The 15,884-nt window shown below is 40.6% G+C and overlaps 2 protein-coding genes across 3 annotated transcripts in view; both read left to right on the forward strand.

Annotated features, from left to right (window-relative positions):
- The window catches only part of LOC134464325 (zinc finger protein 501-like), a 419,382-nt gene that overhangs the window by 382,354 nt on the left and 21,144 nt on the right, over window positions 1–15,884 (forward strand). The window lies entirely within an intron of this gene.
- LOC134464153 (uncharacterized) lies at window positions 11,198–13,830 on the forward strand. 2 transcript variants are annotated; one of them, XM_063217615.1, is made up of 3 exons: window positions 11,198–11,657; window positions 11,770–12,766; window positions 12,868–13,830. In XM_063217615.1, exons 2-3 carry the CDS (start codon window positions 12,002–12,004, stop codon window positions 13,075–13,077), a joined length of 975 nt encoding a protein of 324 aa, XP_063073685.1. In that variant the 5' UTR covers window positions 11,198–11,657; window positions 11,770–12,001; the 3' UTR covers window positions 13,078–13,830. The 2 variants fall into 2 exon arrangements, with proteins under 2 accessions (XP_063073685.1, XP_063073684.1); XM_063217614.1 differs by having other exon boundaries at window positions 11,198–12,766.

Consider the following 15,884-nt stretch of genomic DNA (forward strand, 5'->3'; position numbering starts at 1 on the left):
TCCCCTTCACCTGTCTTCTGTGCATTGTCCATAGTATTTGGACCACTGTGTGTGAAGTGATGCTGTGTAGGGGATATTAGGTTTTGCAGTGTTTGGTTGTGTGTGTGTTTGGCTAGTGTATGTTGAAAGTCTGGTATGTGTGTGACATTAGTGTTGAAGGCATGCTGTGTTGAGTTGTGAGTTGTAGGCCTATACTAGGTTTGGGTGATGGTGTGTGAGGTAATAGGTGTTTGGCTGTCTGTTTGGCAGTATATGGAAATTGAATAAAAAATAATGAAATGCAGGAAATAAAAATAGAATTACTAAATAATTAAAGAATAGACTGAATTATATTGAGTATAATAGGCCTAGGCCTATTTATATTGTTTATCTGTGTTGAGGACATAGCTTAGTTTAATAAAATAATTAAAAGCAACATAATTAACGCATGGTTTATTTTGGTGAGAAAAAAATGGCTTGTTGACCTTCCATTTGGCTAGTAAGAAAAAATGTCTACTAGCCAAATTGGCTGGTGGTGGAAAAAGTTAATTTAGAGCCCTGCTCGTGGGTATTAAGCTCCTGCTATCACTGCACAAGGGAATTTCACTATTTAAAAGTTAACATCTCACAACTCACGTCCTCACACTATACGAGCCGACAGTTGGATGCGAGGCAAATGCTTCCACTGTGCAACGTGACAGGCATGTTTCCCCGGTCTGCAGAGGAGGGAACATGCGCACCTGAGGTGGAGATGAGGTCGCGCTCAACAGCAAATCGCACGGCCCTATTAATTTGTGCATGTGAAGTGTCAAATTGGGTCGTAGCACTGCTTTAACTGTGCGATTAACCCACGAGCCACGACCAGGATTTCAAACAGTTTTGATTTTCTTGCGACCCTGCGATTGCACAATCGTGAGGCGAAATCGCTTGTAGTTACCCCATGTACACTGCACGATGCGAGACTCACGATTGACCTGTGATTGAGCAAGAAATCGGCCCGACGCCCAAAAAGTCGTGCGAGTGCCAAATCGGGGCCAAATCGGGGCCAAATCGGGGCAAAAGTCGCACAGTGTAAGCCCAGCTTTAGGCTAAAGACTGTTTTGAGCCATGTCTTTAAAAAAAAAACTGGCAGCGAACCACCAAGCACAGAGCTCACACTAATGGATTTATTTATTTATTATTTGTCAAATGTGTACATTATTTCCCATGTGTATGTGTTTTCCTGAAAATGGGATGTGCAAATGTGTGATAACTAAAACAATGTGGTTATTTGAAATTTTGTGAACCTTTTTGAAAATTGAAATCACGGTTACTCTTCCCAATCCAAGGCATTCACGGGGGAAAATGACCAAAAACTTTGGGGGGGGGATAAGGGACTGATCTAGACTCAAGACGTCAAGACGATGTTTATATTTTCATCCACTGAATAATATTGTCTGTAAGGTTAAAGAAAAAACACATAAGGTTTCTGTTTTTACTTTAATTATAAACCAGTGTAGTTCATGCAGGCCACTGTTTCTGTTGAAGCTTTTTTGAGAATTAACCAATTCTAAATATTTCAGTTGTTTCACTGTGGACCAAAGGGTATAAATGCAACTGAAGGATTTTAGCCCATTGATGCCTGTTGTTGCGTTGCGCAACATTGGCCCTGGCGCCTGGAGCTGCATTACGCAACATTCAGGCTCATGAGATTTGAGACAACTTTATTAAAAATCTCTGTTTGTTTGAGATGAATGAACACATTCTAATGAAAGATGAGGGTCTTAGCATGTAAATGCAACTTAGTGCGTATTTTTATGTGCTTCAGAAGCTGAGATATTTAGGTTTATACTGTATAGGCTGAAGGCAGCTTTTCTTAAAAAGGGCTCAGGCATTCAGCACCCTTTTTTGCTGGTGCCTTATGCGTCAATGGGTTAAATGTGTAGACATTTGCTTTCCATCTCTTGTCTTGTTCCTTTTCTTCAAGGTCACTGCATCAATAAACAGGCAACACTGTGCTTATATACAAGTCAAGTCAGCTTCTATTGTCAGTTTCTTCATTTGTACAGGTCATACAAGGAGATTGAAATATACCTTAAAGGACCAGTTCAGTCCATTTCAACATGCAGTTGCAAAGCTCACACTACCCTGGACTTGTCAGTACCTGAGATTTTTATTTTTTTCTTCAGCCTTTTCCGAGATCTTGTTCATTGTAATGGGAGCAGCGCTTTGTTTACAATTTTTTATTTTTTTTTTTTTAAACATTTTTATTTATTCCCAAAAACATCCCAAAGGTTATACAACATCAGGAGACAACTAGCAAACTAGCAAACAATATTTGGAGTAGCCCTATGTTCATTTTTTAAAAATGGAAAAAAAAAAACATTAGAATAGCTCATATCTCGGAAAGGGCTTAGCAAAACATTTTCTTCTAGTGAGAGGAGGCATGAAAACAAACACAATACAGTCAGATTCCCAAGCACATTTACCCCATGCAACACATTCCCCCATAACACAGACAAGACATTGGACTAAAACAGATGTCATCCATCAACAGTGGTCAGTCCCAGTTAACCCCATAGCGTGGACAAAGCATAGGAGGATGTGCAAGCAGCAAATAAATAAATAGATAAGCAAAAACATTATAAAAAAGAAAGAGGAGATTTCTTCATAATCATAGTCTGTGTTCAGTATCAGTGGATCTCTGCTAAACATGGCCAAACACAAGAAATTGTGAAACAAAGGAGATCCGCACTCCGCGCTTCTAAATTAACAATCCGGTGCAACCAGAGCAGGACCAAAACATAGGCAAAAAGGGAAAGAAATCTGGTGCCACACGGATGTCTATTTTCTGTAATTTATTTTTTAGTGCAGTGAGACTGGCACAAGAAATTGTGAGTTCATTCCAATATGCACACTCCCATCCTACACTTGTGCTTGTGGCCTCGCCGCGCCTCCTGTCCCCACTTTCGTGGAGAAAAAAAAAAGCCACAATAACTAGCCTAGCCACAATAACTTTTGAGGGACTCTGTTTTCATTCATCGTCCCAATTGCAAATGATAAAATGACATTAGAATTGTGCTTTTGTCAGATCTTAATATTCTGTTGTCAGTGACATCATCATGAGGTCACAAGCAGGCAAGTGAGCAAGGCAGGACGGAAGTCCACATATTGGACCCACCCTCTTAACACAGGGGTGAGGAACCTATATTTGGAGGGGCTTTTGTGGCCCTTGAGGCCGTTTAATCTAATGTTATGTTAATGTTATGCAGCATCACATGAGATAAGACATATTTTGTGAAGAAATCTTAGAAATTACATTTGCAATAGGCCTACAATAAAGTTCACTTCAAGGGACCTAGAGAAGTTGGAGTCTGCTAAGCTTTAAAGGTAGCTGCCTTCAATATAGGCCTAAAGTGCCAGGGGAACCAGCCCCTGGTTTGTGTTCATAGTACGGCCCTCGGAGGAGTTTTATGGCCCATGGAGTAATTTGAAGTGGCCCTCGAATGAAAAAGGTTCCAACTGCTCTAACATGACCCATTTGTTACTGGTGACACACCATATGCAGTAGTGCAGTCTGGCCACAAGATGGCAGTGCAAGTCCACAAAGTGCAGAGCACTGATGTCTGTTTTCACATGAAATGTTGTACACATGTACTTTTGCATGCTAAGTCTGTATTAGTACACCCGAAAATGTTTGTGGAAAGTCAGCCTACTCACAGATTCAAGATTCAAGATTCAAGATTAGTTTATTACGTCTTATTATAGGTTTGAAGCCTATAAAGAGTAAAAATTGTTGTGTTTTTCTTGTGTCCTCAAAAAGATTTTAAAAATAAAAAAGAGGGGGGGGGGAAGTGCAAAGAAAGTGCCTTGTTGTCTTCAGCATGAATTCAGTAATCTTATTGCTTGGTGGAAGAAACTACTTTGGAGTCTGGTAGTATGAGATTTCAGGCTTCTGTACCGTTTCCCAGATGGTAACATAGTAAACAGTCCATGGTTGGGGTGACTAGGATCAGCCAAGATTTTTCTTTGCTTTTCTTTTCACAGCGCTTTTTCGTGCGTAAGTACGTTTTGTACATGAGGCCAGTCCACTGGTCTAAGAGTTGAACACAACTATAAACAACAACATGATAACATGCACAGCCTAATTTCTGTTTTCCAATAAGTAGATGCCTTTCCCAATTCCCAGTATTAATATCTGACTGGGTGGCTCTTTTTAGCTTGTCTTCTTTTTAACCTTTTATTATTAGGTCCTATTATGATGATGATGATGATGATGATGATGATGATGATGATGATGATGATGATGATGATGATGTTATTGTTGTTTTATCATTGTATTATAATTATTTTATTATTATTATTTGTGTTAGTGCCGTAGTAGTAGTAACATCATGCATTAGCCTACTTTGAAGTAGAGCTCTAGCGATTTATTTTGGCGAAGTTTCTCAAGAGTTGGTCATTCGCTACTTCCTTCTTCGCTCAAGGAAGTCAAAACAAACACAGCACAGAACGAGCCAAATTACCTCACACCTTTTGTAGTTTATAACTGCATCATACATGCATGTAGGAAGGTGACCAACTTCTAAAGCAATAACAACCGCATAACATGTACAGCCCAATATGTGTCATTTTGGAGCTCTGCCATTATTATTATTATTATTATTATTATTATTATTATTATTATTATTATTATTATTATTATTATCATCATCATATGAAAGTAGTATTAGTCACATGTTTTACTAAAAAGTTGAGATTTATTTTGACATAGAAGTTGACAAGATCTGGTCATTCGTCACTTCCTCCCTCTCAGTCATGGAAGTCGGAACAAACACAGCACCGACGAGATCCGAAAGGTCTTCTTTTCTATTGTTTGCGTTTCAGAAAGCGTATTCCAAGTCCCATAGTTTTATTTTACAGCCATATTTCTCCTAACGACAAAAGAAACCCGACTGTTTTGGATGGTTCTACTGCTTTGGAGGATACTCTGAAAAGGTGCTGGTTGGTCCGTCGATTCCCAGTTTGTCGCTCCCAGCGCGGTTCGATCAGAGAGGAAAGAAGAAGAGAGGGGAAAGTTCTATTGGCCTGTATTGTTACCTCACCGACGCCGTCCGCCATTTTGATTTTGGTAGTCAAGGACGCGTCGCCAACGGTTCATTCATTCAGCATCAGTCAAAAACATGGCTAACACCGATCACAATTACGCAAAGGACCCAAATGCCCCAAATACACCAAAATATATAGGCACACAATGTGCTGCTGTAGGGTGTTACAAGTCCACAGGAAGGAACAAGGAGGTGGCATTTCATTCATTTCCCAAAGAAAAAAAAAGGTATAGTTTCGTTTTGATAGCCTAAGCCTGATGTGCAGATGTCAGATGGGCACAATGATATTTGAGCAACATGATGAGAACATTGTTACTGTTATTTTCTGCAGGTGTGCAGAATGGATTAATAACATCAGGCGGGAGGACCTATGTGGTTTACAGACCGATGAAATGAAGCATAGGAAAGTATGCAGTGACCATTTCGCCATTTCACAATTTGTGAACCCATTGGACAGGTAGAGACATTGCCATTTCATATTCTGAAAATGACACTTGATACTCTATAAGTTTTCAACATACTGTAAACCCAGATGTTTAGCCTGATTACTTGTGGTAATGTTGCAAATTCAAAACACACATATTCACAAAAAATAATTTAAAATGTTGGGTTGCTTTACAAAAAAAATACAACTAATTACATATTTAGAGAGCCACACATTGAGTGCTCCTCCTCTACCATTGCTGGCTTGAATCAAGCATAAGGCTTTTGCTCCTCACAAGCCATGCACTCAACAATTTGTATATTGCTGCACTCTGTATTTTATATCACTGTGTATGCCTCCATCTTTTGGACTTTCATGGACTCATTCTGTTGCAACAGTTGAGATCCTTCCAGAACTGTAAGCTTATTTACATTGTCAGACCCCTTGCCTTTCATTGATGTTGACTGTGCATTGAACTATTGTCATTGTTTGATGACCTCTTTTATTTTTTAATTTCAACCCATATATGTTTGAAAAGTTCTAGACTTTTTCCATGGGATGTCTTCGTATTTGCGGAGTCACCTTATCCTGGTGTCATGTTTTCTGTTGATTGCCATTACCATCCCACCCAGACAGCAAAATGGGTCTGGCCCAGATCTGTGACAGATGTTGGCAGGCATTTGGGCCAAGTCCGCAATCCTGGCCTGGCCCGGTTTCTTATTTTACAATGGCGCTGAGCTGGAACAGGTCCGGATTATGGATCCAGAATGGATCTGGCCCAGGTCCAATCCACATGTTTGGAATTTGTGGTTGGACCTGGGCCAGATCTGGCCCAGGTCCGTAATACGCATCTGACCACGATCTGGCCCTGATCCGTAATACACAGTTGGGGCTCATCTGGCCCATATCCGGACCTTATCCGGGCCTTATCTGGGCCTGATCCGGATTTGTATTTAAAGGTGGACCGTGTAATATTGTTAGTTATTCATTATGCCCATTCACAAATGTTAACTTTTTAACAGATATTTACCACCACCAAAGTATTCAACACATACATGAAAAGGGGGATTTTCTCCATGGTCCGCCATTTTGAATCTCCAGAAATAGACATTTTTAGCTGCAAAACTCACTACTTTGGTATTCATGCAAAAATCTAAATTAGCAGTAGACAGCACAGTTTCAATGAGCACCATAGATGCAATACCTACTCTGGCCACAATTTTACACAGTGCACCTTCAAGCAAGAGCAAACAATGTTTTTAAAAAATGAACTGGTTACAAGTTATCCATTTTAGTATTCTTTATTGTTTTGTTTCTTGTTGGGTGTGTGCCAAAGCGGTCGGCTGCCAGATCCATCTCCACATTTTTGATAGCGTTCATCTCTCCCTTGTTGCCTCTTCACACTGTAAGATATTAAAAAGCACACAAAGCAGAAGGGAAACGTTAGACTTAATATGCAGATGTATGTGCAGGCACAAATTACATACGATTGTGAATGAACTGACACATAAGCTTACAGGTGCTGGCCAAAAAATTAGACTATCATGAAAATGTTTATTTATTTCCATAATTCAATCAATAATGTTACACTTTCATAGATTATAGATTCACGACCCACATTTTAAACTATGCCAATAATTTGTTTATTCTTGCATATTTTTGGCTTCAAGAAACCATGAATTAAGTAGCTCACAAAATTAGAAGATTGTGATGAAATCACCATTCTCTTCAGAAAAAAAGAAACAGGTCATATCGTCATATCAAATCAGTTAAAATTCTCGACTTTCTAAATAACATGTCAATGTTTAATATTTGGTTAGAAATGTATTCGCGGCAATGATGTATTTAACATTTCAGTCAATGGCACACATGCTTGACAGGATCAAATGCAAATTTGTTTATCATGGTCTCATCAGAGTCAAACAAACTAAGGATATGGGTTACTGGAACCATGTCTCTGATCTAATGACATCAAGATAAACGAATTGGCTTTAGATGGTGTCAAACATGTGTGGTGGTAAAAAGCGATGTGTACAAAGGAAAGTGCCTCATGCTGAAAGTCAAGTATGGTAGTGGGAGTGGCATGGCTTGGAGCTGTGTGGGTGCCATCAACAGTAGGAAGCTGAATTTCACCAAAAGAAATATGCTTGTCAACATGTACTGTAACTACTGAAACAGATCATGATACTCCCTATAGGATTTCATTCGAATCTCACACACATCAATTATAGCCAGGTGCCGACTCAAAATGTAAAAGTTAAATGCAAGGCAAGGATAAAACGCAGAACAATGACCTCCCTTTTAATCCCTTTAAATTTCGAGACAATTCAGGCCAACACGGCCCCTTCTCAGACACTATGATAGGCGGATACCCACTTTTGCTCCACCATAATTTCAAAAAAGTGGAAACATATGTCATTTAAGTTATACAATTGGCCTTAATTTTCTTATGTAAGCTCAAAAGATGTTGTATTACACTTACTCTTTGGGAATAACTTCTGTGTTCAAAATGTTACTTTTCAACAAGGGTATACTCATTATTGCTGTGCACTGTATATTTGAATAATTTCTTAAAATGAAGGGACATGTAGCAGCAGGAATAAGCTGTGGGACCATTGGGCTGTGGGAACATGACCCCGTACACAGAACTACAGTCAACCTAGCCAAGTAGACAGTAGGTATTCCATGCACTTTCAGGCCACCAAAGAACAGCATCAGGCAAGCTCTGGTTGAGTGTTGTACAACAAGTGGTGTGTGTGTGTGTGGTGTGTGTGTGTGTGTGTGTGTGTGTGTGTGTGTGTGTGTGTGTGTGTGTGTGTGTGTGTGTGTGTGTGAGTGAGAGTGAGAGAGTGCACGCACCAGCATGCATGGGCTTTGATGCATAACATAAAAACAACTTACTTAATACATTCTGATGACGTCCGAGGGCTTCTTGAATATGTAGTGAGGCCGACCCAGCAGAGTAGAAGTCCTGTCCTTTCATTTGAGTCCTACAGCAGAAAAAGAATAAATAATTATGAATAATAGTTATTGGGATTTCACTGTGAAAATATATAGTACAATTGGCATCCATGTTTACAATTAGTTTAGTTTATTGGTTTATTTCATCAGGGACCATGTGCAAAGTACATTAGTTACATAGTAAAAAAAAAAAGATGACCTGCACCACATTATAGCTAAAAGCTAATTTCCATCTGCATTCCCTGGGCAGGTAAGAAAACATATAACACACACACACACACACACACACACTAAAATATGTCATATGTAAAAACTACCATATGCTCAGTGTCAAAACAGGTACAGGTATGTGCAAAACTGTAGTGGTGACCAGACTGGGTACATGAAAGCCATTTCTTCAGTCCAAGTGAGAATGAAAAAAAGTTTGTAATGCATTTTATGTGGGTGGGAAGGGCATTCCATTATTTAGTTGCTCTGCAAACACAGATTTTGCAAATGTATGCTGTTACCCGGCTTGGGAGGCTACTATTTCCTCTGGTGGTAGATCTAGTTGTTCTGCTAATATGTTCCGAGCAAGGATGGATAAAAGTTTTCAGAGGTGGTGGAGCAGAAGAATTTTTTAATAATTTTGTGCACAAGTCGCACAGCAGAATATAGAATAATTAGGTTGTCAAAACTGAGCAAGTAATACTTGTCCAGTATGGCACAACACAATGATGAAATTGAGACGGACGTCTGTCCAAAACTTTAAGATTTCATGGTAGTCTTGTTAGCCTGAGACCAGCTTGACATACATTAGTGTAAATGAGACATTATCATGCCACTTACATAGGTCTTAGCAGAATCAACAGTCAAAGAACTTAAATTGTCAGCTCATACACTCACATGACAGTCCAAAAAGGTGTTCAGTGGCGGCTTCTTCTCTCACTTGCAGCTTCATACACATCGAGCGATGTTGATGCCAGGTCGATGAAGGAATGACTGTGCCTACTGTTTACAATTCTACCCAAAGCAAAGAGAAAAAGAAACACAAAAAGTTTGAAAGTTGGTCATAGAAATACATAGAACATACAATTAATCTATTCAAGTAGACAGTAGGTATTCTATGCACATTCAGGCCACCAAACAACAGCATCAGGCAAGCTCTTATTGAGTGCTGTACAACAAGTGTGTGTGTGTGTGAGTGAGAGAGGGGGGGGGGCGTGCCAGCATGCATGGACTTTAATGCATAACATAAAAACAACTTACTTCATACATTCTGGTGGTGTCAGAGGGCTTCTTGAATAAATAGTGAGGCCAACGCCGCAGAGCAGAATTCCTGTCCTTTCATTTGTGTCCTGTAGCAGAAAAAGAATAAATAATTATGAATAATAGTTATTGGGATTTCACTGTGAAAATATATTGTACAATTGGCATCCATGTTTACAACTCTCGGCTCATACCTTCAAATGACAGTCCAAAAAGCTTTTCAGTGGCGGCTTCTTTTCTCACTTGATGCAGAGGCAGCTTCACACACATCGAGTAGGCCTAATGTTGGTGTCAGGTCGATCAAGGAATGACTGTGCCTACGGTACAATTCTACCCAACCCAAAGCAACGAGGAAAAGAAAGAAAAAAAAAGTTTGAACGTTTTGCATACAACATGAATGAGCTTTAATGCACAGTATTTTGATGAAGCCTAATCCAGGTTATAGCCTAGATCACAATGCAGTTATTAAGATAACAATACGACCATTTAGGATTTGTGTAAATAGGCTACAACAATCAAGGAGTTACAAACTGCGTGATGTCAAATGAATTCAGCTCAAGGTGAGCTAATAGCACAACACAGAATGTTTGCTGCCGGCGGCACAACATGGATACGGTGATTATTAAGCCATCAGAAATTGATTGAAAATAATCGAACATATCATGTACATCACACTGGCACCTATACCTAGCTTTTTTTTGGCGAATGTTATACAAATCACAGCGGTCCTAGTTACAGAACTAGTAGTGCTAGTCGACTAGAAACTACCCTACCTTTGTCCCGTGTTGATAGGGTATGTTTGGGATGTTAGCTTCATAAAAGATGATCACCATTACTGCTAATGCCGCTAAAATGGGCTAAATAGCCCCGATTATGGCACATTTTGAGTGGGTTCATCAAAAGCTTAAGATGCCACAGCCCGCCAGCCACAAAGACAGCAGCAAGTTAGCGCGATGCTGCGGTGTTATGATTCAGTGGTCGGCCAAGCCATTTCACGACATATCAGAGGAGGTAATTAGTAACTCACTGGACTAAAAGCTGAAAGAGAAGGTGGCGACGGCGAGCCAGTGTATTTTACTTCTACCATAGTATTAAGTTAAATAATTACTTACCATGATCAAGTCACGACAGTGCAGTGTCGGACGAGACGCGACACAGGCGGATAGTTGAGTTCAGCTGAGGTAAACTGAAGAACAGTCTCTCTCTGAGGGTTCCGGGAAAGTGACAGTTGGGGAACAAATTCAGTTTTGGCGCGTCCGGGATTGCTTATGTGGCCCGCACCCGCCACGCGCCTTCAAATCGGACTGACTTATTTTATTATGGCGCGTCCGGATTGCTTATCTGGCCCGCATCTGCCAGGAGCCTTCAAAACTGACTGTCAAACTACTGGTCCGGATCGGAGCTGCTGCTGATCGGCAAAATGACTGTGACTGCTATGCGGATCTGCTGACTTGAAAACGGACCCGGCCCAAATCTAATTGCTGTCTGGGTACATGTGTCTTCAAACCAAATCATATCTCAAATGTATTTATACATACTATATCTAGTTGACTCAAAGTGCTTTGGTGCCCTTGTCCTTGTGTTTGTCCTCACATTTGCCTGGAGTTCACATAATATTGTAAATCCTCCTGGATTTCACTTGTGCTTTAGCATCTTTATTACCTCCTTTGTTCATTGTACAAAAAAGTCAATATATGTTCATTTGTGCAACACTAAAGTTTTGATTACACCTTCAACATTTTTTACTCAGACAATTCATAACTGGGCTTACAGTGTGTTTGTAGAAATATAAACATTACAATACTTTGCATTCTGCAGGAAATCTGGCCTACTGCCAATGGCCGTACCCTGGCTAGTAGACTGTCCCAACCCCCCTAAATCTCAAGACACAGTTCGTCCACCACCCCGAAAACGGGTCGCACTTGAAATTGAGACAACAGACTCAGAGATCCTGGATAGTAAGTGATTTAATGGCAAATGGTGGTAACAGATACATTCTGAGTGTTGAACACTGCATAGGTAGTAGTCTGTGCATAAGTCTGTTGTTACAGTTGTCACATTTCTTTTTAGGCACTGATGTACTGGCCAGTGTCAGCAATGACAACACAGTGGAAAAACTGAAAAGAAAAATTGGCTGCTACAAATCAAAGCTGTCAAGGCTAAAGAAAAAGACACCATCTATCAGCAAACAAACATTAAAGAGGGAAATTTCCAAAGTATTGCCAAAACAAGCCGCACAATTTGTCAACGAGCAAATTGATAATGCCAAAAAAAACCAAGGGCCATTCGGTGGAGCAACTTCATGAAAAGTTGGGCGTTACAGGTTAAGGGTACAGGGCCAAAAGCCTACCGAACCATGAGGAGAATTTTCAAGCTCCCTACAGCCAGGACCCTTTCAAATATCTTGCAGAGAGTAGACATCGGGCCGGGATGGCATGAACCTGTGCTGTATGCACTTAAACATCAAGTGCAGCATATGGAAGAGCGAGATAGGCACGTTGCCATCACATTTGATGAAATTACATTGAAATGTAGCCTAAATTATAACATCTCGAAAGATGAAGTAGAAGGGTATGACGAAGGGGGAAGACCAGCCAACCATGCAGGGGTTTTCATGATCCGTAGTCTAACTGGGAAATGGAAACAACCCATAGGGTACTTCTTGTCATCTGGGACCATGAAGCATGGGGTCTTAAAAACCAAAATCATGGAGGCGGTGGAAAAGGTGCTTGACACTGGCTTCACTCCCATGGTGCTGGTAATGGACCAAGGCAGCAACAACCTGGCAGCCTGTAGAAACCTGGGTATAACAGAAGAAAAACCGTACTTCTTTGTCAAAAGCCAGAAGATTCATTTTTTATTCGACCCCCCCCATTTAATGAAAAACATCAGAAACAATTTGCGAAAATATGGATTTTACATAGGGGACAAATTGGCAGAATGGGGAGACATCACTGAAATGTTTAAAATTGATTCACAAAGACAACACCGAATGGCACCCAAGTTAACCCAACGGCATCTGTCCCTCACTGCCTTTTCAACAATGAGTGTGCCTCTCGCCACTCAGGTAAGCCACAAGTGAAAACTGTCATGCAGGCGTATAACATTCAATTTACAATCTTTATCTATGGTCCTGAAAATGGGATTTTTTTTATTTTTTTATTACAGGTTCTTAGTCATTCTGTTGCGGCTGCACTGCTCACCATGGCAGACATGGGGAAGCTAAGAGAGGGGGCAAAAACGACGGCAGATTTTGTAGCCCACTTTAACCAGATGTTTGACTGCTTTAACAGTAGCACATTGTCCAGCAGCACACCACAAAAGGATGCCTTCAGAGAGACACATATTGATTTTATCAATGAGAGTATTAACTGTTAAAATGTTCGCTGGCTGATGAAAATTTATGAAACTGGCCGGGAGACTAAGGCTAAAATTCCAAACAACGACTGGGAGGAGATGTGTTAACTTCCATTTTATACTTACGAATAAAATAGTTATACTCAACATAGGCCTAATAATTTAACATCATAGACACTTAGCTGTCCATGGAGATATGCTAACGTTAACGGCCGACACACATCACCCACTGTCCAGAAAGATCCATGAATACAACCATAATATTAAATCCATTTGATGACGAATATAAAGATAATGACGAACTTACTGCTAAGTGGATAGTTACTTGTCATATTTATGCAATACAAAAACATTAAGCCACTTGCCTTTTCAGGAAGAGTCAGCGTTGCGTCTAGAAGTTCCCAAAAAGGAACTTTTTTGTAGAGTTGCCGTTTCCAGTCATCACGGGTTTTTTTTTTAATAAAACGTAGAAATCAACTATTAATCCCGTATCAAATGAATACAATGCGAAATAAGTGAATTTGATGAAAATGTGGTCGACAGAGAAAACAACACACGGTTTCATTCCTCACTCATGTATGAGTCTGAACATTGTGTTATTTACATGGAACGTCCATATCTAACAAAATCAAAATGGCGGCGCGGTGACGCCATAGAGGCAGCTGTTTCCGCTCTCTTCTTCTTTCCTCTCTGGTTCGATCCCCGGTCGGTTCGCTCCCACTAGCCAGACTATCGAGCCCACCGCCATATAAAGGAGCTAGTTATCTTTTTGATGTTAGTTTTTTTGTTACGTACCCTAAACCCAACCCTAACCTTAACCCTAAACCTAACCCTAACCCTAAATTGCTTGTATGTGGCAGTGTATGATAATACGTGAAATATAATCGGGTGGGATAGAACGTCTGGGAGTGCAGTTACGTCAGAATCCCCCATCACGGGAGCGCGCGAATTTGAAATGGTGGACAACCTGGGCTTGGAGCCATTGAAACCCATTCAAAACTTAATTTTTTCGATCTGACACAGAATATTTTCAATTAGACCTAAAGACACACCATGGGACTTGTTTAAAGGCTGAGAACCTCAGCTTTCCATAACTGAAAGCGGTATTTTCCTAGCATCTACCAATCCGAAGGTAGCCCACTTTAAGTGCGGAATTACTTTTCTAAAGATAGCGTTTTGTTTCCTTGGAAACGGACGCGGTTTATGTGTTACGCATACGCTATTTGACTCGATTTTGCACTATTGTGGATGAATTTCTAATCTTGACATGTTAATGGACAATCTATGCGAATTTCATAATGTGTTTTTATGTGAGATGGGAGTAAATGTGCTTACATCCCCTCTGGGATTTGTTAAACTAGCTGGCCCGCTACTTAGCTAGCAAGTGCTAGGTCTCTACACTACATCATGTCAAAAGTGGAAAGATTTGCCGACACTCAAGGCTGTGGATATAATGAACTGGTTCTGTGAATGTTTTCAGAATGTTTTGCTTTGACAAATTGCTGATATTAAACATCCAAATCCTGGCGTTTCTTTGTTTATGCTTGGGCCATTGAGACAGATCGATTCTAATATCTATGAGGCTGTTCCAATCTTCGTACTTTCCGCCCTTCCCGCACTGTGTTTGGGTACGCAGGGCGGTTCCATTTCTAATCGCGGCGGTGAAGTGTACTGTAAACTACCCGGATAACGCCCTCAAACCGGCCATTTTTTAAAGTGTGGAGTTATGTACACTTTTCGCACTCAACGGCCGCCATGTTTGTTACGTAGTTTCCTCTCTGGTTGAGTGTCAGATTGGTCAAACTGCCGAATCTCTGTGATGACAGCATAGCTTTGATTCCAAGGACAATAGCCATGTGTATTGAGAAAGGGGTAACTTTAAAAAATTGTCAAGATAAGGAACAGTGTCTTCCGTGATGAATTGTATATTGGCGGTTGGTAAACTCTGATGACAAGCGACAACCATCATTTCCGTGAAGTGTATCAGACAGAACGTGAATTGGACCTGCACTTCATCCTCAAATTTAGCCGTTTAGTTGAGGGTGGAAAGTGCGCTGTATCACAGTACACAGTGCAGAGTGTGGAGAATGGAACACGCTCTCTTACTTACTTGCTAGCTAACTAGCGGACTAGCTAACAAATCCCAGACGGGCGTACTGTTAACACATTTTACTCCCATGTTACATAAAAACGCATTTTGAAACTCGCACAGATTGTCCATTAGAATGTCAAGATTAGAAATTCATCCATAATAATGCAAAATCGAATCAAATGACATACATTTATCGCTTCGTCAGTCTGTCTGGCTTTCGCCTGGTTAACACCAGACCTAATCACAAGTCTGGGGAGTTGCCTATGGGGCACCTAAGTCTCCACCCCTTCCGGGCGGCTTCTGGGGCTGGCAACGGAAAAACTTTTGACTGGGTTGTAATGGACTGATCAAAGCTATTTTCCGACCCACCTCGCATTTCCCCGTGGATCACACATATGCTGTGCCTCAGAATTAATAACAACCAATGGTGTGCTTGTTGACTTCACTTGGCAAGCGATTTTTGAGTTGTGAATGTGCAAAAATATGTAATTATTTGGACTACACAACAGACGTCGCATGTCCGACGTGCAGCCACTTAAGCCACGGTGCAGCGGTAGGGTTGGCTGTGCCTCGGTTCACGTCAGATATGCGAGGCGCAAGTGTAGTCTCCAACACAGTTTTGCACAAAAGCTAAAATAACGTTTCTTGCGTGCCGAAAATGAGTGGTCTTACGACGCAAATCCAAACCTTTCAAATTCACTGTCATCATATGTGAAATCCAGAGCACATGCCAAAC

This window comes from Engraulis encrasicolus, chromosome 15 (genome assembly GCF_034702125.1).
Source record: "Engraulis encrasicolus isolate BLACKSEA-1 chromosome 15, IST_EnEncr_1.0, whole genome shotgun sequence".
NCBI classification, from domain to species: domain Eukaryota; kingdom Metazoa; phylum Chordata; class Actinopteri; order Clupeiformes; family Engraulidae; genus Engraulis; species Engraulis encrasicolus.